The sequence below is a fragment of the Peromyscus californicus genome, unplaced genomic scaffold (genome assembly GCF_007827085.1).
Source record: "Peromyscus californicus insignis strain IS unplaced genomic scaffold, ASM782708v3 Scaffold_22__1_contigs__length_63687245, whole genome shotgun sequence".
NCBI classification, from domain to species: Eukaryota; Metazoa; Chordata; class Mammalia; order Rodentia; family Cricetidae; genus Peromyscus; species Peromyscus californicus.
In genome coordinates this window covers 8,691,233-8,715,958 of record NW_026294525.1, presented here as the reverse complement: position 1 = coordinate 8,715,958, position 24,726 = coordinate 8,691,233, and the positions used below count along the sequence as shown (strand labels likewise).

The window sequence follows — 24,726 nt, the reverse complement described above, 5'->3', positions numbered from 1 at the left end:
TTTACAGTAAGTTGCTGTATTTTCTCTAAGCATAAATCATTATCTACCACAAATGAAACTCCAGCCCCATCTGTGATAGTTCCTGCTTTGTTGGTGGTGCCAATTAGTCACAAAACAATTGGCAACTTCCCCCCCACCCACTCGCTCTGTGGGAGGAGAGCGCTCCCTTGCAGCGGGCCCCTTCCGTCAGGCCCTTCCGTCAGGCCCTTCCGTCAGTGGTCAACTTCCCCGGAGACCATCTGACCCGCCTAGCTTCCTGGGAGCTCTGCTCTGCATTCACCTGGTGACTGGTATCAACTTCCAAATTGGGTGACTTGTGTCCACTGCCAGAGTGGCCAGGCATCCCTGTTATGTTTCGAGATGGAAAAAAGGCAATGGGTGTGCGCCTGTTCTGTTGACTTAAACAATGACGTTGGCATCTTCTCTCCAGTTGGTCACTCTATTCAGGGTTCCACGGCACTCCTGGGGACAACTGTTCGCCAAATCTGGACAGACTCAGCTCTGAGGAGCACCAAATGTGGATAAAGGAGCAGAGAGGATCCTTCTGTCCCATCCCATCCTCCTTCATTCCGCCCCCTGGGGACTGCTGCTGGGGACCTCTTAGCCAGCCTTTGGCTGTCTCAGGATCCTCAGGGATCCTGGCTTCTCTCACGGATCCCTCCCCACGGTGTGTTCCTTCCTTTCTACCTTGTAGTTTGCCTTAGTGGGTTTTCTTTTCTCTCTAACTTTCCTCCTGAAACGCAAGCTCCCCCAGGAGGCTGGCCTTCTCTTCCATTGGAACACGGAAATCAGGTAATGAGAAAGCATTTCCCACATCTGGCCAGAGCTCATCGGTTCTGTTGATTTATCATCTCTCTGTGTCAGTGCCAGCTGTGGTCTGAAGGTCTTCGGGGTAAGCCTCCTCTCACGTGGTCTCCTTCCCCTCCTCGAGGACTGAGCCCTGGGCTTCCTGCAGAGTAATTGAGCTCCTGCCCTTCAGACTTGCTTTGGAAACAGTCTCAGCAGAGGCTTCGGACTTGGTCCGTGGACACCTGCTTTCTGATGCATTGGAATCACCTTCCCTCCCCCTTGATCTGACTGCTTCCGGGGTCATTGCTACTTCACGGTAACTGGAGGAAGCTCTCTGAAAAGAGAAGTGTGGGCAGGAGTGGGAGTTGGGGGTAGCTCTTCACTGTGGGCATGGCCACCTGAGATCCAGGTAAGCTAGAATTCTCTTGCTTGCCTCTATCTTGGGTTCTTGGAGAAAAGTGGACAGAAGTCAAGGGGAAAGCTATTTAATGCTGTGTTTCCAGGTTCCTGCAAGAGAATCTAACAAAGTCTTAGGAAGGACTTTGCTTGGGTACTGCCATGAAGCAGACATACCCCTCTACTACAGTCCCTGGTTCCTTGGCTTCCCTTCCTCTCCATTTTCTCAGCCCAACTTCCTGCAGTAAATTGTGCATGATATACTCCAAGGACCTGTAAGAGGGAATGTGTATTGAATTACTTATCCATGTGCCTCCCACTATACAGGCATACATGTCCCTTTTAATCCCCACACCTTTTTGACATAATATTAAAAATCCATTTTACAGTAAAGAAGACTGAGTCTTCAAGGGCTCATTGCAGGTCATGTGCTTACTTAGGAGCTCAGCTAGGAATAGGAATGGGTCTATGTATTCTGCCCTTCCATACATTATGTCTCAGGAGCACTGTTCTCTTTAGCCCAGGCTGGCCCTAGTCTCTCAAGGTGATGAGCCACCCTGTGCTACCCTCAGTCACTCCCACTACGGATCAGGGTACAGATTTTCACTTGTGTGTCAGTGAATGATGCCATCTGAAGTACTGCCTCTGCTGATAAGCGTGGGACCATCTGCTTGGCACAGCTCAAATATTCTCCGCAGTGGGAGAGCAGCTCTGACTTCAGAGACTAGTCTGCAGCCATCCTTGGCGATGCTGGGACAGGGGACCTGGCGGGCTGGCTGGGCATGGATGCCACAGGATGCAAAGGAGCTGTCTCCCTGTTGTCACCTCTGACCCTTCCTGAGCGAAGGACACCAGTGAGTCTGCGCTCCAGTGTGGAGTTGTTCAGATGCTCTTGACAAACACAGTAAGATCTCCCCCGTGCCGAGAGCTGTCACCCCGGCAGCGATTTCTATGCCGATTGCTTTCTATGGAGTGCTAGATATTTGCTGTCAGTGTGTGTTGGCAAAAACTTCTGCCTCCCACTGCCTTCATTTTGGGAAATTTGCTTTTCTGCTGGGGGAGCTGTTCCCAGATATCGCTTTCCAACTTTCGGGTTGAAACTTCTACCATAGCTCTGCCGTCTTGACTCATGACTGGGAAGGTATGGAAGAATCATTGGGTTGATTCGTAGGTTGGAAGGTGGATGCAGATGCTTTCAAGGTTGTTGCAGAACTGGGGACTGAAAGGGCTGTGACAGTCTTTGATTACCATATAGAAAATGCTTGACTTAGTCCCTGGGCATGGCTAGAGGCAAGCTGGGTGGGCTTCTGTTTGCTTTCCTTAGTGGTTATCGGTGTTTGTGAAGCTCTGTCTAGCCCAGTGATGACAAGGTGTACTAAACAGTCTTTGGTGGACCTTTGCAGTGTTTCCCAGCCCGGGTGGGAGGGGTAATTTGGCAAGGAGTGAGTGTACCGGCTGTTGACACATTGCTGTCTGTGACAATAAGGTGATCACAAGCTGGCCTCTGGAGCATGGAGGCTCACCTCAGCACTGTGGACGTTTGAAGACTGCATAGTTCTGTTGTGTGGCTGTTGTACATTTTGCAGGACTTCAGCCACTAGATGCTGTTAGCGCACTCAACTCAGCTTGACCTCTAGACCACCAGGCGTGCCAAATGTCCCAAAGGAGACATAATTCCCCTCCACCTTTGAAAGCAGCACACCACGTTGTTTTTTTTCTGCACACTAGAAAGGGGACCTGTCCTTGCTCCTGTGCGCAGGTGGCTCTGGTGTTGGGGTAATGTGAGGATGTGTTTAACACAGGACAGGTGTTCCTGCCATGCATTCCCTTCAGTGCCCTTCCTTGCCATGGAAATTCCACCTCACAAATGGCTTTCTATTTGTGCAGGTTAGTGTACACACATACACAGAGGAAAGAATGCACCTTTTTCTTTGCATCTACACACCAAACAAGGTCCTGCCTGGGGTCAGCTTCTCTGCGGTTGCCTGGGAACAGGAGCAGGTTTCTGACACACACTCCTCCAACCCCTGGGTTTATTGCTGCTATTGCTGTTGCTCTGATTTTCTTTCTCCCCACTCTGTCTTTTCTGTCATCACCCCAGCCCCTCTCTTCTCCCCCCCTCCCTCTCCCCCTCCCCCTCCCCCTCCCCTCCCCTCCTCTCAGAAGAAATGTTTCAGAATGGGAGTCTGGGGCTCAGGAAAGACTAAGTGAGCAGGAATGTGGAAGAGGATGCCTGCTCCCCAGTTTCTAGAGAATGCATACAAACACATGGCATTTGTTATTTTAGAAATTGAATGTATTGTTATTGTGTGTGTACATATGTGTGGGGGTATGAGTGGAGGTCAGAGGATAGCTCTATGGAGTTGGTTCTCTCCTTCCACCTTTAGTGGGTTCTGGGGATTGAACTCAGGTCAGCAGGCTTGCGCTGTAAGTACTTTTGCCTGTGGAGCCATCTCATCAGCCTGTGGAGGGAATTTAAACCTTCCGTCCCCACTGGAGCTCCTTGATTCTGCCATCGGCTCCACTGTGCAACCACCTCTCACACGTGCAGGAGAGATGGGTGTAAACCCTGGATGGAGCTGTCAGGACCTGGCTGTGTGAGTTCACATCCTTCCACAGCTGCGAAAACCGCCAGGCTAGTTTGCCCTGCTTGCTGACTTCATTCTCTCAGCCCGGCGTTTCCACAGGACTCACTTTGGCAAAGAACCATCCAATCTCTAGATTTTCAATTTCTAGCTGTTCTCATATCTCAGCCTTCCAGAAATACATTAAAATTGATAATCACGTGAAGGAGCCAAGGTTCAGAGGGGCCGGACTGCTTGGCTTGGGGTTTGCATCTGTGATCAGCGAGCTGGCTTGGAAGCTAAGCTCCTGAGCCAGGCAGGGTTAGGCACAGACAGCAGAGGCCTCTGCACTGAAATGTGCACAACAAAGCCTCCTTGGCAGTCTTCGCCACATCTACCGAGAGAGCAAAGACCATTCTCAACAATGAGGCTGACCACATTCTGGGCCTTTGCCGCTCTTAGGAATAGGTCATCAGGTCAAAGGCCCTGGAGGAACCTTGCAGAGGGACTTCAGCCACATCCAGGTAGATTCTAGTCTCCTGAGAAAGACGAGGAAGAGGCTCTGACTTGACAAATGATGTGGAAATCAGGAGAAGCCGGCTGCCATTTACTTTATCTACGGTCATACACGGAAGGCAATTAGGGGTGTCAGGCTGGGCTCTGTCACAAGTCAAGGGACACATGCGTTTGTTTGCCTTTGCACCACCAAGTTAGGGTGACCAGGCCACTTGTTGAAGTCTGAAGTTTGGGGTGCTGGGACAGGTGAGGCCACACTTAAAGAAGCACTGTGGAACTGGCTTCAATTCTTGCTGCTGTGGTTTAGCAAACCACAACAGTTAAAAACAGATCTGAAGGCGGTGGTGGCCCACGCCTTTAATCCCAGCACTCCAGAGGCAGAGGCAGGAAGATCTCTGTGAGTTCGAGGCCAACTTGATCTTCAGAGTTAGTTCCAGGACAGCCAAACCTACACAGAGAAACTCTATCTTGAAAAAACCAAAAATAAAATAAAATTAAAAAACAGAGGGGTTGGGAATTTAGCTCAGTGGTAGAGCGCTTGCCTAGCAAGCACAAGGCCCTGGGTTCAGTCCTCAGCTCCGGAAAATTTAAAAAAAAAAACAAAACAGATCTGAGGTTGGAGAGATGACTCACCAGTTAAGAGCATGCCCTACTCTTGCAGAGAACCTAGTTTTAGTTTCTAGTACACACTGGGTAGCTCACAACTACATGTAACTCCAGCTCTGGGAGATCTGGCGATCTCTTCTGGCCTCTGTGGGCACTGCACTCAGGTGCACAGACACACACAGAGACACATAATTAAAAAAAAATAAAAAATGGGAATCTTAAATTGCTTTTTGACTTTCATGTATGAGTACTATATTTACATCACGTTCCCCCTCTTTTTCCTATTTCCAGCTCCTCTAGTGTTCCTCCACTCCCTCTTGAATCCCTGGCCTCTTATTCTTTATTATTGTTACATATATACACATATACATGTAAATTTATAAATGCAACCTTAAGAATCCCTTTAGTGCTGCTTGTATGTATATATGTTTAAGGCTAATCACTTGGGATTAGATAACTATCAGGGGACTCATCCCTGGAGAAGATGGAATTTCCCTTTCTCAGCAGCCATTAGTAATCTGTAGCTTTTCATCTACCGGTGAGGTCTTGTGATGCTTGCCCGTCTATGCTGGCATGTCAACCGGTATTGCCATTTTTCTGGTCTTTTTGGCAGCCATATTTTTGAGATTTTGTGGGTGCAACCTCCCTGGCATATATAGAAGACACTATCTTGATGCAGACTTCCTGGTTCTTTGGCTCTCACAACCTTTCCGTTCTCTCTTCTTTGATGTCTCTGAGCCTTAGTGACTGTAGGGGTTGAAAATAAATCTTAAAAAACAAATGAACACCAGGCAGTGGTGGCGCACGCCTTTAATCCCAGGACTCGGGAGGCAGAGGCAGGCAGATCTCTGTGAGTTCGAGGCCAGCATGGGTTACAGAGTAAGTTCCAGGAAAGGCTCCAAAGCTACACAGAGAAACACTGTCTCAAAAAAAAATCATCATCATCAACAACAACTCAGAGACCCCTGACAATTCGTGTAGGGGTGCCTGTGTCTCAGAAAAAAGAGACAGTTCAGCAGGTGATGCATACCACCAAAGAGCTGCCTCATGCCAGAAAAAAAGATCCCAGACTATAAGACTAGTTTGTGACATTTTAATGATGTAATACAATCTCTACTGACTTTGAAAAAAAGAAAAAAATTTCTTACACTCAGATGTGATATTGCTGCCGACAGTTGTTTTAATTCCTATAGGTAGATGGGTTGTGCTAAGCATTCTTTGTGTTGGCCAGTCTGGCCTAAGGTGGGTAGTGTCTGCTCATGCAGGGAATGCAGCCCAGCAGGGAGAGGACACAGGAATGGGACCATGACAGAGGGTGACAGCATTAGGCAGGGCGTCTATGTGGGAGGTAAACATGGAGCCCTTGATAAGTGAAAAAAATGTTCCAAAGCAAGGCACAGTGGCAGCGTGGGCTGTTCAACCACAGAAGAAGGGCTTCTAAGTGGGTTATTTGTACACAGGTGGATGAGAGGAGTCAGTACCTTACTATCATAGAAGGACATTATAGACATGGAGATAACCAACTCTTCAATTGACTTGGGAGACGTTGCTATAGATGTATGTATTTGTGTGTGCACATACACATTTTATAAATATGATTGTAAGTGCATGTATACGATTGTAAATATGAGCATATATGTATATTTAAAAAAATGATGAAGAGAAGCAACTGATATGTTCAAGGCTAGAGGGTTAGTTGAAAATAAATACATTTTAGAGAATACCCTGATAGGAGGAGAAATATGATATACAAGTGAGAAAATGTACGATACCAACCCTTATCTTAAACTGATTCCAACTTCTTTTTATTATGTGTGTAGGTGTTTGTCTCCAGGTATGTTCATGTACCTTATACATGCCTGGTGCCCAATGGAGGTCAAAGGAGGGCATTGGATACTCTAGAACTAGGGTTACAGACGGTTGTGAGCTGCCATGTGGATGCTGGGAATTGAACCTGGGTCCCCTGGAACAACAACCAGTTCTCTTAACTACTGAGCTATTTCTCCAGCCTCCCAACTTTTTTTTTTTTAAGTGTTTGAGACATTGAAAAAAAAAAAGATAAGGGACTATTTCAAGTTTTAAATAAGGTTAATTTTGAGTATTGGTCTTACGTGTGAAATTGCCAAATATTCTGCAGTGAGAACATATTGTTTTATAGTTGGAATAAAAGGTAATATAAATTAGAGTCCCCCCACTTTGTATCACAGCTAAGTGGATCATAGAGGAGCCCATCAGGATGGCATTTTGATGGCCCTTTTACACAGGTAGGAGCGGTTTGATCTGTCCTTAAGAGCCACTCTGCTGCTTGGCGACTTTCCTAGGACTCTCTACGTAAACCAGGCTGACCTCCAACTTGTAGTAATCCTCTTGCCTCTGTGATTACAAGCGTGAGCATCACAATAGACGTTAATGTAGAGAGAGCACAGGAACCCTGGACCCACCGTAGACGAGATCATAGTTTGAAATCCACCTTAGGTCTTAGAGGGGAAAAAAAGTCCTCTCCATCAGGGAACCTGGTGCCTTCAAGTCCTCAAAGAGGAGGTTAGTGACAAGCTAACGTGCAGAACAAAATGTAAGCATGGGAAGACTTCTGCCACGGGTGAGACCTGCAGCAGGGTGAAGGAGCGAGGGCTAGGTCAGGACCTCCGGCTGGCAAAGCTCTGCCCTGGTTGTGAGTGCTGGTCCACCTCCCGGTCTCTCTGGCTTCTGTTTGTCTGTGAAGTGAGAGGCTTAAACCAATGGTCTCCAGACTTTCTTCTCTGGTGAGCAGGAAACAGGCTTGACCTTTGGTTGGCAGTCGGGAGACCTGGCCAGCTCTCTGATGAAGACCCTTGAGCATTTTCAGACACCGCTGTGTTGCTGCCCAGGGAACATCAGCCACCATCAAGCGATTGTGGGCGGCAGAGCCCCCAGTGGGGTTGTGACTTGCAGAGGTTCCAAGCTTGGTATTTATTAATCCTTCATTTTCTCCCCTGTTAAATCGGGATGATGATGGCTTCTTTCCCAGCCTCCCACACTGGTGAGAAGGACCCATAGTTAGGCAGCAAGGAAGGGTTCTTTGGATGCTAGCATCTGCACTCTGATGCTCCAGGAAACTTCATTCTCCCTAGGAGATGCTTCCATGAGGAACAGCGAGACGGGAATGACACTCTGTGATGCTGCCCATGTAGCTGACTAATGACGCCACCACCTGCTCCCGTCCTCTCGAACTCTGTTCCCAGCTGAGGTTCCCACCACTGCGTTCTCCACCAAGACCGGATAGGATGAGCTGTCCTTCTGCTTGGACTGTCCCTTGTGCCAGGTAAGCACGCAGCCTGCAGCTATGTTACTCAATAACAAGATGACGTGGTGCATGTCTGGACAAGAAGCCTGCCATCCTAGAACTGGGTCTGCCTGGAGATGCCAGGCAGGTGTGGCCCCTCATCAGGGGGCTCAGCCACGGGGTGTTTGTGACCGTTGGGAATGTATCACTGTGGCTAGAGTAAATTCCAAGCTAGACTGTTTTGTCCGTGAGCAGCAACTATGGCTCTACTCACCCCACACTCCCCACCCTCAGATACCCCAGCTACTCCCACAGATGTGTGATAGATAGGACAGCCAGGAGCCTTGAGAGGATGGGGATTAGGATGGTGAGCATACAGGGCCAGTGGGTTCCCAAGCCTCCCAAACTGCCACCGGACAGTTGGAAATTCCCATTGATCAAATAACATTGAGGATGTGATTTTTTTTTATAGCAATGTGTTCATTTAGGTAAACTCTCACTATAACAAATCAATGGGGGGATTATATTTGTTGTTGTTTTTAACGAGAATTTAGTTTTCATAATTTAACTATTTGCATTAAAAACCCAATGATCAAAATCAGTCTGACTATGTGATTCAAGAGTTTTGCTCCAACCCCGAGAAAACTGTGTCCACTCCTTGGGATACCCTGGGCTGAAGTGAGGGCTTTTTCTTCAGGGACATCACAGAGCTCCATCTGCCTCTGCCTCCCGAGTGCTGGGATTAAAGGCATGTGCACCATCATGCACAGCTGGCCAAAACCATTCTTTCTGTAGTTCTGGGGTCGAGACAGGGTCTTACTACACAGTCCTGGCTAGCCTGGAGCTCTCTATGTAGACCAGGTTGACCTTGAATTTGTAATGCTCTTTCTGCTTTGGCCTCCTGACTGCTAGGATTACAGACATAAGCTATCATGTGCAGCTAGCAGGGACATTCTGTACCTCCTGCCTTCATGCATGTTCCTATCCATGGTGTTTGCTTTTCCTAAAATGCCTTTCTTCCCCGTCTTCCGAAAACAAACTCCTACTGACCCTTCAAGACCCAGTGATGTGAGGCCTCCCTTGGAACCGTATAAAGCTATGTCTTGCTGTGTGCTTGCCTGCTCTTGGCACTCGCTCCTTCATTCCGCTCACCAAATTGAATTAGATTCCGTTTCTTTCTCCCCAACAAAACTACGCAAAGGCTCTTATTTTTAACAGTCTGTATAAGAGCTTACAATTAAATCTTGAAAGAATGGAGAAAGCCTGTTCCATCATCACAAAGATGAATCCCCCACTGTAGAACTGAAGTTTGGTTTGATTTTTTTTAAAAGACAGATATGATTGGGCCTAACATGTTCAAACAGCGTTCTCAACTATTTTTGTGAATGTAGTCTGAAGCTTTTGGGAAGAGGGAGGACAGTTGAATGGAAATAAAAACTGTGTCATAAAAGGAAAAGTGTGGGACACGGCTTCTCAGAGGAGGGAGGGGCAGGCTGTGAATTTGGGGCTCAGTGAGGAGATAGGAAGGGAGGCAGCACCGTGGTGGGGATCCCTTTCACCCCATCATTGCAGTCAAACAGGGGAGCCCTTTTTCTCAGGTGAGAAGCCAAGAGCTGATTGCCTTCAAGGTCTAGAGGGTCCTGGGTGTGTGAGTCTTGTCTGAGACAGCAGGACGCCCCCGTCACCTTCCCTAAAAACCCAGCTTACGTCTGGTGTTACACATTCCCAGCATTTGGTGTGGGTTTGCTCCTAAGAACCTGGACTACCCATCTTTGTATGAGAGATTTCGTGTTTGTGACAGTTGAAGGCCTGAGCTATCCCTATGGGGGGGGGAGGGGTGGCCACTGGTCACCTGCTCCTCTTGAGCATAGGAAATGTGGTTCATCTGCTAAGCTACACACTGCAGGTGGGATACACATCCTTCTTTTTTTCCCCATTTTTATTTCCATATCAGTTATATGATGAAATGTTGTTTTGAACTCACTGGGTTAAATAAAATACATCATCAGAATAAATTTCGTTGGTTTATTTTTGCTTCTTTTAAGAATATTTATTTTATTTAATTTTATTCTAGCGAGTGTTTTGCCCGCATGTGTGTATGTGTGTGCACCACCTGCATGCCTGGTATCTGCAGAGGTCGGAAGAGGGCATCAGATCCCCCATTTGGATGCTTGTAAACCACATATAGGTGCTGGGAATTAAACCTGGGGTCCTCTCTTCTTATGAGGGGGTGGGGGGGGAGGGAAGGGTTTATTTCATCCACAGTTTTTAAACATAATTTTTTTTTTTTTGGTTTTTTGAGACAGGGTTTCTCTGTGTAGTTTTGGTGCCTTTCCTGGAACTCACTTTGGAGACCAGGCTGGCCTCGAACTCACAGAGATCCGCCTGCCTCTGCCTCCCGAGTGCTGGGATTAAAGGCGTGCGCCACCACCGCCCGGCTTAAACATAATTTCTTTATTGATTCTTTGGAAATTTCACATCATGCACCCCAATTCCACTCACCTCCCAGTCTCCCCGTAGCCTCCCCTCATCCTTGCAGCACCTCCCAAAAGAAAATTTAAAAAAAATCAAACCAAAATAAAACATATCAAGCAAACAAAAACAAGAATAAAACCAAATAAACTTTTTGGCTTCTCCATCTTTCCCACCTCTCCCATACTTCTTCATTCATCCTGGTGGCATTGGGAGGCCTTGGTGTGTCACACAGATTACCCTTTTGTCCAATCAGCTTTACTAGCAAATGTTCACTGCTATCAGTCCCTGGTCTGGTTCAAGGCCTCTGGTTTCTGGCACACCATCATAGGATCCTCACCAAAATTCCTCTGGGAAATGCCACGGCTGCCCAGAGTCATGGAGGTCCTGTGGGTGTCGTTCCACAGGACCAGTGGGTCCTAGATGGGTAGCTGTTAGGGTGGGCCAACCCAAGGCCTGGCTATGGGTCTGGGTGGTAGCTGAACTGGTCATTCCAGGCCACTGTCTTCAGGCAAGCTCGCAGAGTCAGCTCCCCGATGCCCACGCCATCAGGGTTGGCTCTCCTTTGCCTGTGGTGAGGGGTGGTGTCATCTCTCTCAAGGGCAGGGATCAACTCTCTTGCTGCTGTGTCCAGCAAGAGGCAGGGCCAGCTTTCCCAAGGCCAGCAAAGGGCAGAGCCAGCCCAGCAAGGCCCTCTGATTTCATCACACATGGTTCCTGTGGCCCCCTGATGTGACACAGGCTGAAGACATCAACATAGACCCCAGCTGCAGCTGGACCGCAGACCCAGACATGGCCCTCAGCAGCAGCTCAACCTGGACGACATCCTGACTCTAGGTGGAAGTACTGGCCACTCGGATCAGGACACCAGCAAGGTCACAGGTTGTGGCCCCAACCCAGAGCTTCCGTGTGGCCTTTGGTGGCAACAAGGGCCTTGGACTTCAACACAGACCTTAGCTGCAGTAGGACCATGGATCCAGACATGGTCCTTGGCAGCAGCCGGGTCTGGATGTCACCATTGCCCCAGATGGTAGTGCTGCAGACCACTCAGATTGGCATGGCTCCAGCGGCAGCGTGGCCCTCAGACACTAGCATGGCCCCACACCTCAGAAATCCACATGGACTTCGATGGTAACAGGAGCCTCAGACATCAACACACACTCTGGCTGCAGTAGGGCCACAGACCCAGACATGGCCCTCAGCTGCAGCTCTGGCCTGGATGTCACCATAGCATTGGGTAGCAGTGCAAGCCACTCAGATCTGTATGGCCCCAGCTACAGCAAGGCCCTCAGACACCAACATGGACTCAGTTGGCTGACCTGACCCTGGGCATCCACATGGCCCTCGGTGGCAAGAGGCCAACAGATTGTGGCCCAGACTTGGTCCTCTCTAAAAGCAATAAATTCTTAACCACTGAGTCATCTCTCTAGCCCCTATTTATTTTTATTGTGTGTGTGTACGAGTGGTTTATTTATTTACTTTTTTATCTGCATGTATGTTTGTGTACCATAAGCCAGGTGTCCTTCAAGATCAGAAGAGGGTGGTGGATCCCTTGAAACTGGAGTTATAGGTTATTCAGGAGCCACCCTGTGGGTGCTGGGTATGGAACCTGGGTCCTCTGCAAGAATAGCAAGTGGTCTTAGCCACTGAGCCATCTCTCCAGCCTCTGAACTTTCTAGCCACAATGCCAAGGTTATGATTCATGGCTGAACGTCTCTCTGTGTTGATGGGTGTGCAGGGACACATGCATGTGGGTGGGTATGTGTTGGAGGCCAGAAGTCAACCTTGAGTGTTGTTTCTAAGGTGCCATGCATTTTTTTTTATAGGATTGCTCACTGGCCTAGAGCTTGCCAATTTGGGTAGGCTGGATGGCTAGCCAGGTCTAGGGACTCCCCCAGCTCTGCCTCCCCAGTTCCGAGATTACAAATGTGTGCTGCCACATCTAGCTTTTAAAAATATATCTGTTTCTATGTGTATACGTGTTTTATCTGGATGAATATATGTGCATCGCATGCGTACAGTGCCTTCAGAAGAGGAAGGACATCAGATCCACCAGAACTGGAGTTACAGATTGTGAGCCTCCATCTGGGTACTGGGAACTGAACCCAGGTCTTCTGCAGAGAAGTGCTCCTAACCAATGAGCCATCTCTCCAGGTTTTATTATTATTATTATTATTATTATTATTATTATTATTATTATAAATGTGAGTCTAGGAGATCCAACTACAAAGCAAACACTTTCCTAACTGAGCCCTCCCCCCTCCCCACAAGCCCTCTCTTCTATTTTAATTCTCCGGTTTTCATAGTTTTTGTTTGTTTGACTTACTTGCAGGAAATTACCTGAAGCGGCTCAGCCCGAAGCCTCCTCATGGACCAGTCAAATATGACCTCCCTGGCTGAGGAGAAAGCCATGAATACCTCCAGCAGGAATGCCTCCCTGGGGAGCTCGCACCCGCCCATTCCCATAGTTCACTGGGTCATTATGAGCATCTCCCCTCTGGGCTTTGTGGAGAATGGGATTCTCCTCTGGTTCCTCTGCTTCCGGATGAGGAGAAATCCCTTCACAGTCTACATCACCCACTTGTCCATTGCCGACATCTCCCTCCTGTTTTGTATTTTCATTCTGTCCATCGACTACGCTTTGGACTATGAACTCTCTTCCGGCCATTACTACACAATTGTTACGTTATCGGTGACTTTTCTCTTTGGCTACAACACGGGCCTCTATCTGCTGACGGCCATCAGTGTGGAGAGGTGCCTGTCGGTCCTCTACCCAATTTGGTACAGATGCCACCGCCCCAAGCACCAGTCGGCGTTCGTCTGTGCCCTCCTGTGGGCGCTTTCGTGCTTGGTGACCACCATGGAGTACGTCATGTGCATTGACAGCGGCGGGGACAGTCACTCTCGCAGTGACTGCCGGGCAGTCATCATCTTTATAGCCGTCCTCAGCTTCCTGGTCTTCACCCCGCTCATGCTAGTGTCCAGCACCATCTTGGTGGTGAAGATACGGAAGAACGCGTGGGCCTCCCACTCTTCAAAGCTGTACATCGTCATCATGGTCACCATCATCATCTTCCTCATCTTCGCCATGCCCATGCGGGTCCTCTACCTGCTGTACTATGAGTACTGGTCAGCCTTCGGGAACCTGCATAACGTCTCCTTGCTCTTCTCCACCATCAACAGCAGCGCCAACCCTTTCATCTACTTTTTTGTGGGCAGCAGCAAGAAGAAGCGCTTCAGGGAGTCCTTAAAAGTGGTCCTGACCAGGGCTTTCAAAGATGAGATGCAGCCCAGGCGCCAGGAGGCCAACGGTAACACCATCTCCATCGAGACCGTGGTCTGAGGACCACAGCGAGGAATTGGGGACAGAAACAGTGGAATGTGGGTAGCTTTCAATTTGTGCTTGGAATGCAATCGAAGCACATTTAAATCTCCAAAATATGATGCAGAAAGGAAGCATTCCACATGCATGGGAGTCTAATTAATGATGAGCTTGCATTCTTAGCTAATGTCTTCTGGAAATGTCTCTGTATGTGACGGGGCTCTTTCTGTCTTTTCCAACCTTATCAGAGACTCATCCTTCTCCTATCTCTTTGGTAGTGATCAACAGTTAACTATAAAAACTGCTCTAGCGGGCTGGAGAGATGGTTCAGAGGTTAAGAGCATTGGCAGCTCTTCCGGAGGTCCTGAGTTCAATTCCCAGCAACTACATGGTGGTTCACAGCCATCTCTAATGGGATCTGATGCCTTCTTCTGGTGTGCAGGTGTACATGCAGCTAGAACATTATATACATAAAATAAATAAATCTAAGCCGGGCGGTGGTGGCGCACGCCTTTAATCTCAGCACTTGGGAGGCAGAGGCAGGTGGATCTCAGTGAGTTCGAGGACAGCCTGGTCTACAAAGTGAGATCCAGGACAGCCAGGACTGTTACACAGAGAAACTCTGCTTTGAAAATAAATAAATAAATAATCTTAAAAACAACAACAACAAAACTGCTCTAGCAGGAAATATCCCAAATGGGACCTGGAGAACCTAGGGAAGCCAAGCAGTGACGGCTGTTTGCTCCTATGTGACCTCAGACGAGCCGCTTTGGGGAGCCTCATTTCCTCCCTCAGCAGAAGTGGTAACACTCTGTACTGTGCCGGTTATTGTTGAGTATGGCTAGGTGGGCAAAGCCCCGGCTTGTTGTCAAAGTTCAATAAACGCCCGTCTCTCTTCATCCTGCCGCTAGAATACAACGTGCTCATACAAATATTGTCTTGTGCTTTTAAATGTTGAACGTAGATTCCCAAAGGTCTTTTGGCTTGTAGCATGACAGCTTTTCATGGTATAACACCTCTGCCGAAACGTCAGCAGTTGTTACAAGGTAGCAGTCACATGCTGGGATACGGTTTCAAGTTCTGGAAACAAACATTTGTCCCCTCTTGGAAGAATCTCCCATGGCTTCCTGTTCCTTGGGGAATATCACGTGGAATGGAAGTCTAAGTTTTGAAAATTTTTGACTATGTATACAATTTCACAAATGCAACTTAATTCGGGAGATTGAGAACTATTGTGATCTTGAAGACCTGTTCCCTCAAAGAGATGGGTTATTTATAGCTCTGACACTCTTGCCTGCACTCATGTATACATGCATGCAGCTCACATACATGTGAATGTGTGTGGCTGAACTTGTGGTGGGTGGGTGTGCATGTATGTGTGTGTGTGTGCGTGTAGAGGCCCAAGGCTGAACAGAGGGAGTCTTCCTCTGTTGCTTTCAACCTTATTGAGTCAGGCTCTCTCAGGGAATCCAGAGTCACCACTGGGCTAGTCTAACACATACGAGCTTCCCCCAGAGAATCCTTGTCTCTACCTTCTAAACACAGGGCTTACAGACAGGTTACCATGCCCACTACTCAGTATTTGTGTGGCCACTAAGAAATCCAACTTCTGATCCTCATGCTTGTATGGCAAGTGTTTTGTCCCAGACTCCTGGCTTTTTTGTTTCATTCTTCTGAGAAGGAGGCTCACGGTGGGAGCTAAAAAGGATGCCAGTGCATCTTGAAGAGCTCTGGATGCTTTCCCCCAAGACCGACCTCTCCACTCAGTACTGGCTCAGGCAAGCTCTGTCTCCTGTCGGCTCTGAGTTACCATCCCCAGACCACACATATTGGATTTTAACCGAACACTGTCTTAGCCTATAGACTAATACACTGGGATGCTAATTTCCTGCCTTCCTTCCAGGAGTCTCACTGAGGGGCAGCACTTGCTGGGTTCTTCATGTGGGCAAACATTCAGTAAGTGGACCATCAGTCCCTGTTTCCACTGTTTGTGCTTTGTAGGGTCGCATGATCTTTGGAGGAACAACTCTTCCCGGCTGCCCTCTCCACCCTCTTTCTGTCTCAGAAGTAATAATGCCAGTCACCTAGGGCTACTTTGCTGGGGGAGAGGTGTGAGTCTCTCCCACCAAGCTGAGACCCCCCGCTGCTAGCCAAATGGGATGCAGGAGACTTTTCAGTGGGTGATGACATCTGATTCAGAAGCAAGGCAGCTTGTGTTCAGGAGTCCAGATGGGGTGTAGCGTGGTGACATTTAGAATGGTCTTGTTTTCAGTTGAAAGCAGAGTTTCTGTACTAGGGAAGAGTGGAATATACCACTCAGGCTGGCTCCTCTCTGATTCTGCTGTTTCCTGGATGCCACATACAGTCTCATCACATCCTAAAAGAGTTTCTGTCGCTATGGCAAATACCTGAGTTAAGTCAATTAATAAGAAGGGTTTATGTTGGCTCATCACTTCAGAATTTCAGTCCACAGTCACTCGGCCCTGTTCCTTTGAGTCTGTAGTGGTATGAGGCATCATGCCAGGAGCATGCAGTAGAGAAGAGCTGTTCACCAGCATCCCAGCATGCCAGCATGCCAGCATCCCAGTATCCCAGCATCTCAGTATCCCAGTATCCCAGCATCCCAGCATCCCAGCACCCCAGCATCCATATGTCCCAGCATCCCAGCACCCCAGCATCCGTATATCCCAGCATCCCCTTCCAGGGCACGCCTCCAATGTCCTAACTTCCTTCCCCTGAAGGCAAGGACTCAAAGTCCCAGCATCTCCCAATGGAGTCACACATTCATGGCCAAGCCTTTACACACGGGGCTTTGTGGACACTGTTGAGGATGCAGAGCCCAAGGAAAACACTGTGAACTGGCAGAAGCCCTACTCTGCTGCCTTCTGGCAGATGAGGTAAGGAAACTGGATGGATGGATGTGTTTGAACATTCCCCTAACTTCTCAACAATCAATTCCTTGTAAAGAGGTAGGATTTGGAATTCTGTATTTTTAATGACAAATTTCTCTCTCATCCCTTCAGTCTATTCTCAAAGTGAACTATAGATTAAAACCAGGTCCAGAAACACAGCTCAGCAGATAGAAGTGGGTGCTTCCAAACCTGAAGACCTGAGTTCGATTCCCAAGACCGACATGGTAGAAGGAGAAAATGGACTCCTAAAAGTTGTTCTCTGACTTCTCCATATGTGCCATGGTATGTGTGTCTCCCACATATATACCTACTGTGTGTGTGTGTGTGTGTGTGTGTGTGTGTGTGTGTGTGTGTGTGTGTGAGCGCGCGCACACACACACAATAAACAAATGTAATAAAAAATTTCAAAACCTAAATCAGATGTGGTGGCTCATGCCCATGACCTCAGCACTCAGGGAAATGAGGTAGGAGTAAGTTCAAGCCTGGGCTACATGGTAGGTTTCAGGCTAGCCTGGGCTATGATAATTATAGTATAAAGTGGGCAGTGGTGGCACACGCCTTTAATCCCAGCACTCAACAGGCAGAGGTGGGCGGATCTCTATGAGCTAAAGCCAGCCTAGTCTGTAGAATGAGTTCCAGGACAGCTAGGGCTTCACAGAGAAACCCTGTCTCAAACAAACAAAACAAGTAAAATAAGATCCTGTTTCAAAAAAGGTCAGAGTGGGTGGGGAAGATCAATCAAAGCTCGCCTTAGCTACACAGAATATTTTAGGGGAGTCTGAGCTACATTTGACCTTGTCTCAATGACACAATGAAAGAGCCAAATGTTGTGGTGAGTGAGGCCTGTAATCCCCTCACTGAAGAGGATGGAACTGAAGGAGCACCAGTAGTTAAAGGCCAGCCTGGACTTCATAGCAAAATCCTGTCTCAAAACAGAAAACAACAACAAAACCAAACAACCAAAAATAAATAAAAACTGAAATGATAAATAAATTTGCTCCTTCACCACCCCAAGCAGGGAATGGAAGCGTCGTCCTGAGCGGCTGCATAAACATCTCAGGAGCTCAGTCATTACCACACTGCATAAACATCTCAGGTCAATCATTACCACACTCATTTATTGGTGCGTGCTTTTGATCAAGACGCAACTCTTAGGATGACTTGCTCTTGGACAAATGGAGAATGCTAAAACATTGCCCAAAGTGCTTACTATGAAGCAACGGCCCAGTGAAACACCCTTCAAACCCATCAGTCCCCTCATCCTGCTCGCATGTGCTTCAGTGTCTATGGGAATCAAACTGGACTACTGAGCCCATCCGTCTCCTTTCAAGGAGGAGATAGAATAGCTGAGGCCTGAGGGACCACATGGTGATTTTTCTTTCCCTGGTTCAGGGACTCCCTATTCTAGCCAGTGCATAACAGTGCTGGATTTCTGGAGGTTTCCACATCTCCAGACCTGTCTTTTGCTCCCAGAGATCAAGGACAAGGATATTTCCCAGGTGAACTTCAAACTTGGAAGGGTCTTCTATCAGGCACACGCTAGAAGAATTAGAGGACAAGGCTGGCCTGTCAGTCTGGTGGGGCATCTTGGCCTTCTCCATCAGCCATGTTCTGAAACTCTTCTCTGAGAAGGTGGAGATCAATGTTTCCACACCCTTCACAGTGATCCCTGAAGTATCATCGCTTTTACACAGACCCTGCTTGCTTTCTTTTACTGACTCTTCTAATTTCCTCCTGTTACCATAATAAAATAATGTTGATCAAGGCAACTTGGGAGAGAAAGCGTCTATTTGGCTTAAACTGCCAGGTCACAGCCCATCATTGAGGGACGCCAGGGCAAGAACACAAACAGGAACTGAATCAGAAACGACAGAGGAACGCTGCTTGCTAGCTCATGACTAGCAAGTTTCCTGATACAGTCCTAGATTGCCTGCCTAGGGAACGGTGCCACCTGCAGTGGGCTGGGCCTTCCTGCATCAATTAGCAATCAAGACAATCCCCCACAGACCTGCTCAAAGTGATCTAGGCGATCCTTTTTTCAACAGAGGCTTTTCTCTCAGGTGACTCTAGGCTGTGTCAAGTCATTAAAGCTAACTAGGACACCAACCTTGAACCCAACTGCTTGGGTCTGAAGGTTTGTGTCCCCCATCATTCACACTTTGAAATTCTACCCCCTCCCATGATGGTCTTTGGAGGTGGGGCCTTTAGGAAGTGATTAGGTCACTAGGCCTGTGCTGTCATGAATAGGGTGATCACTCTTTTATCTATCTATCTATCTATCTATCTATCTATCTATCTATCTATCTATCTATCACCTGTCTGTCTATCTATCTATCTATCTATCTATCTATCTATCTATCTATCTACCTACCTACTTATCTACCTACCTATCTATTTATTGTTTTGTTTTTCTTTTTTTTTTAAAGATTTATTTATTTATTATGTATACAATGTTCTGTCTGAGTGTACACCTGCAGGCCAGAAGAGGGCACCAGATCTCATTATTGATGGTCGTGAGCCACCACGTGGTTTCTGGGAACTGAACTCAGGACCTCAGAAAGAACAACCAGTGCTCTTAACCTCTGAGCCACCTCTCCAGCCCTATTGTTTTGTTTTTCATGACAGAGTTTCTCTGTGTAACCCTGGCTGTCCTGGAACTCACTCTGTAGACTAGGCTGGATTTGAACTCAGAGGTCAGCTCTGCCTCCTGAGTGCTGGGACTGAAGGCATGTACCACTATGCGTGGTTAGGATGAACACTCTGATAAAAAAGGAACCCAAGCAGGTGCTTATAAACACTCCTTGCTACGCCTGCCTGTTTTCTTAAATTCCAACTCTAAAAGGTGTGACTTTTTTTCCCTTCCGTCTTTTCTTTTTGGGATGGAGGGAGGGGGGTAGGTACCAGCCCAAACCCTAAGCACGCGTCTCCTGACACCTGGGCATTCATCTCTTTCTCTGGAGGCCCCTTCTCACCCATGCACCTCCTTGCAGGCTTCTCCTTTCCGCTCATGCAGATCCCTGGGCCCCACGGCTGCCAACAGTTACAGCTTCAAAGTCCTACAGTGTCAACACTACGGAGCCCTTCGCCTCTCTTCAAGGAGAGAGGCTTGACTCGGTCCCAGCGGCCCACCCTGATGTTTTTCTCTCAGAAAATTGCTCCTGAGCCTAAAATAAAATAAAAGAGGACCTAGAGAGCCAGGACACAGTCAGAAGTTTCCATCTATGAACCAGGAAATAGACTGCCAGTCAACTATTCCCCAGGCTTGATCTTGGACTTCTGGCCTCTGTAACTGTGAGAAGTTTCATTTCCTTTAACATCATTTTTTTATTACTTTAAAAATTGTGTGTGTGTGTGTGTGTGTGTGTGTGTGTGTGTGTGTGTGTGTACATAAGTGTGTGTACATAGCCTGTGGATGCTAAAGCTGTTGGGTCCCCTTGGAGCTGGAGTTAGAGGCCAATGGGCAGGACACAGGCTGATCCAGAGAAGGTGCCCTGCTGAGGTCAGAGGCCCCTGGACTGCTTGCTAGCCACAGTGAGTGATGAGTGGGAGTGAGCATGTAGATATGTTTGTAGTCGTTGGACAAAGTGATTTAATACCTACTGAATTTCCTAATTAAAATATTGGCTTGTTTTTTACTGTTTTAAAAGTTATTCATTTTATTGCTGTTTTGCTTGCATGTATGTCTGTGTGAAGGTGTCAGATCCCCTGGAACTGGAGTTCCAGACAGTTGTGAGTCGCCATGTGGGTGCTGGGAATTGAACCCTAGGTCCTCTGGAAGAGCAGGCAGTGCTCTTAGCTGCTGAGCCATCTCTCCAGCCCTGGATTGAGATTTATATGACCCCCTTTAGTTTCATTTTTTTAAAATCCTCCATTTTTATTATATTTTACAAGAGAAATTTTCTTCAAAGTTTCAGAAATTAAAACTAATAGGAAAACACTCCTCCACCTATGTATGGTACCCCATGATGGGTACACTTGACACAGGAAACTGTTCACCCTGTGTGGGGGGTGGGATAATGAGATTCCAGTATCCCATTCAATCCCAGTATCCCATTCAAGGGTATAAAACTCCAGTGACTCAGCTTCCTGTAACTGGGTCCACCTCTTCATTTCTTGAGGCAGGGTGTGCTAACCAGTTTTATGTCAGCTTGACACAGGCCAGAGTCATCTGAAAGGAGGGAACCTCAATTGAGAAAATGCCTCCATAAGACCCAGCTATAAGATATTTTCCTAATTAGTGATTGATGAGGGAGGGGGAGGGCCCAGCCCATTGTGGGTGGTGCCATCCCTGAACTGGTCCTGAGTTCTGTAAGAAAGCAGGCTGAGCAAGCCATGGAAAGTGAGCTGGTAAGCAGCACCCTCCATGGCCTCTGCACCAGCTCCTGCCTCCAGGTTCCTGCCCTGTTTGAGTTCCTGTCCTGACTTCCTACAGTGATGAACAGTGCTATGGAAGGTAAGCCAAATCAACCCTTTCCTCGCCACCTTGCTTTTGGTCATGTTGCATCATCACGGCAATGATAACCCTATCTAGGACACAGGGCCATGCTGTTTCCCAGGCTGGTGTTGAACTCCCAGGGCCCCGATGGCTTCAGCTTTTGTTTTGTTTTGTTTTTCGAGACAGGGATTCTCTGTGTAGCTTTGCACCTTTCCTGGATCTCACTTGGTAGTCCAGGCTGGCCTCGAACTCACAGAGATTAAAGGCGTGCGCCACCACCGCCCGGCCAGCTTCAGCTTCTTGAGTCCTTCTTCCCTACCTAGAACTACATGCTGGGGACCAAGTCTTCAAGTCTTTGGGGACATTTCAGACATAAACTAGACTCATTATGTCACATTGTCTTGTGTTGTGTGCTGTCGTGAGGTTTTTGTTGGTTTTGAGACAGGGTCTCACTGTGTATCCTTGGTTGTCCTGGAACTCACTATAGAGACTAGGTTGGCCTGGAACTCAGAGATCTACCCACCTCTGCCTCCCAAGTGCTGGGATAAAAGGTGTGCGCCACCATGCCTGGTCTCTAGATTGAGTTTGTTGGGGGTCTGTCTGCCGTGTTCAGTGTGGTGTACCGTGTGTTCCGCTGTACGATTTTAGTACAAACAAAAGCAGTCAGAGACCTACAGAAAGGGAAACTCTTGGACTTGTCCCAAGGACCGTGAGTCACCCCATTAAGCCAGCCTTGCCAGCTTGCTATTTCTGGTGCTGGCCACACTGCCCCTGGAGACTGGGCTACTGCCGCCGCCGCTGCCCCAGAATGCCACCACGATGACATTCTAGTCATTTATTTGTTCTCCCAAAGTGCTGGGTGAGGGGGGTGGTTGGAAATGTCAGTGTCCATGCTCGAATCCTGGCTGTGGTGGACAGGACGAGGGGCATCTATGCCTTCCTCTCCCTGCGTGAGCTGGGCTTCCACAGATGACAAGGGTCTGTTCTGTCCATACCTTTGCCTGTCTCACATGCAAGCTCTCTGTCCTTAGGTTAGCCCCGCCCTCTCGCCTCCTGCTTTTTCGGCTCACTGTTTTTAGTCGTCACGTCTGGATCCAAGACCCAGGGGTGGGGGTGCTGACCCTTTCTCCCCGCTTTCCTTGCTCTGAAGTTCTTTCTCTAGGGTTAAAGAGAAGTGGCAAACTGAAGAGAGGAGCAGGGGGGGGGGGGCAGAGCTCAGGTGGTAGAGCGCTTGCCTAGCATGCACAAAGCCCGGGGTTCGATTCCCCGGCACCCCATAAATCCAGAGGTGGGGGCAGGAGTATCAGGATCTCCAGGTCATCCTTGACTTAACTACATAGCAAGTTTGAGGCCAGCAGAACAAATGTTCATCATCCTGGTAATGATCCTCTGAAAGAAAATTAAGATTTTTTTTCACTTATTTCCCATCCTGTTGACAAGATACATACATCAAATATGGTGAATTCTATGGTACAGTTTTTGCATAATCTGCATGCAAATGAATCAATGAATAAAAATGAGTTATATAATGACAGGCTGTCTGCACTTTTACAAGCCTATGATTTTTCTCAAGCTTCCTTACTGTTTACATGCCTGGGCTGCTTCAGGTTCAGGTATGCCTTGGACCTTTAAGCAGAAGGGGGAGGTAGGGTTTATGCTATGATTTTTCCATGTCTTTTAAAACAGTATTCTTGCTGGGCGGTGGTGGCGCACGCCTTTAATCCCAGCACTTGGGAGGCAGAGCCAGGCGGATCTCTGTGAGTTCGAGGCCAGCCTGGTCTCCAAAGCGAGTTCCAGGAAAGGTGCAAAGCTACACAGAGAAACCCTGTCTCGAAAAACCAAAAAAAAAAAAAAAAAGTATTCTTCTTTTTTTGTTTTTCTGAGACAGAGTTTCTCTGTGTAGCCTTGGCTGTCCTGGAACTGGCTCTGTAGACCAAGCTGGCCCCAAACTCATGGAGATCTGCCTGCCTCTGCCTCCCGAGTGCTGGGAATACAGGTGTGCACCACCACCGCCTGGCTGATATTCTTTTCTGAAAGTGTATAGATTCAGAAGCAATACCAACTAGTGTAGTGTAAGGTTTAATTGGCATAAATAGTTAACATGCAGATAAAATCTTACTACCTTGTAAGAGGGAGAGATTACAATGGTCTACTATGTATGTGTTGTCTGGGGGTGTTTGCTTGTTTGTTCCTTTGTCCAGTGCTGGGGATGGAATCCCAGGCTTTGTACTTGTGAAGCTGCATCCCCAGCCCTGAGATGACAGTAGTTGCCTCTTAAGGAAGGTTTGGCTTTCCTTAGTTTCAGTCACCTGATGCCAACTGCAGTCTGAAAAGACTACATGGAAAATTCTAGAAAGCAAACGATACACAGGTTTTAAATTGCACACCACTTTGAGTAGCACAATGAAATCTGGCATAGTCTGTCTCTGTCTCATGTGGGACATTCACTATTCCTTCCTACAGTGTATCTTCCCCATACGTGCCACTTCCCATCAGATAGCTGTCACAGTCAACTGATTGGCTGCCAAGGCGTCACGGTGCGTGTGTCCAAGTAACACTTACTTTGCTTATTCATGGCCCCCAAACACAAGATCAGTGCATAGAGAGTCTGCAGTGCAGACAACATGGAGGGATGGATTGACTCTGGCCACATTGCAGGGTCCAGGATACCTGGGTATTCAGGCGGCTGCTGAAATATCAGAGCAGATCCTCCTTGGATAAGGTGGGGCTGCTGGGGGACTGTTTCCTGTTTGCAGGCCCTTCTTCTCCAGGCTTCATATGCTTAGCTCACTTAATATCTACAGCTTTACAGGTGTGTGCGTTCATCGCCGGCTCATAAGGCAATAATCCATAATTAAGCCAATTAAACCATGACCGTCTGACTCCAGCTTCCCCACTCTGTTTTGCTCAACCAGATTCATTTGTATGCTGACCACCAATGTTTTATTTCCCGTTTATCTTGAAAGGGAAGATAAGAAATGTACCTGTGACACAGATGACTCAGGGGGTCACTGGGGACACATTTAGCTGTTCGTTCAAGCTTAGTGTCGTCCAGAGAGAGATAACTGGTGCTGAGCAGCAAAGTGAACCTCAATGTTCTGGTGCTTTCCATGTCCCCTGCCTTCCTCCTCCAGCCCAGCTGCCGCAGTTTGGTGTATTGCGGTTAAACTTTGGAGAAGAGGTGGAATGGGGACCGCTCCAATGCTCTTTTCTCAGGTTCTAAAGGGAGGTTGTACTTACTACTCCTGCCCACAAACGGGAGGAGAGGCAGGTACCAGCGTGGAGCTCTGCGGCCTGGACCCTGGACCTGGGAGGTGTGTGAACACCCTTGTTTTGTGGGTCATATTTTCCTAGAGGTTGCTCCTACTGAAACTGGATCCCAGGGTCTGGGGCCCGAGGGAAGTAAATGACATCAGTGTTCCAGAGCAGAACCTGGCAAGATGAAGGGAACA

General features: G+C 47.9%; 1 protein-coding gene across 8 annotated transcripts; it reads left to right on the top strand.

Moving 5' to 3' along the window:
* The first annotated feature begins 233 nt into the window (after positions 1-233).
* On the top strand, positions 234-14,826 carry Mas1 (MAS1 proto-oncogene, G protein-coupled receptor). 8 transcript variants are annotated; one of them, XM_052750856.1, is made up of 3 exons: positions 234-792; positions 7,982-8,172; positions 12,938-14,826. In XM_052750856.1, the coding sequence occupies exon 3, from the start codon at positions 12,974-12,976 to the stop codon at positions 13,946-13,948; it is 975 nt and encodes a 324-aa protein (XP_052606816.1). In that variant the 5' UTR covers positions 234-792; positions 7,982-8,172; positions 12,938-12,973; the 3' UTR covers positions 13,949-14,826. The 8 variants fall into 8 exon arrangements, with proteins under 8 accessions (XP_052606816.1, XP_052606817.1, XP_052606814.1 ...); XM_052750857.1 differs by lacking the exon at positions 234-792 and adding an exon at positions 819-1,105; XM_052750854.1 differs by lacking the exon at positions 234-792 and adding an exon at positions 1,091-1,198.
* The last annotated feature ends 9,900 nt before the right edge of the window (positions 14,827-24,726 follow it).

Coding starts and splice junctions, on each gene's coding strand:
- Mas1 (XM_052750856.1), top strand. CDS start 12,974: ATGGACCAGTCAAATATGACCTCCCTGGCTGAGGAGAAAGCCATGAAT.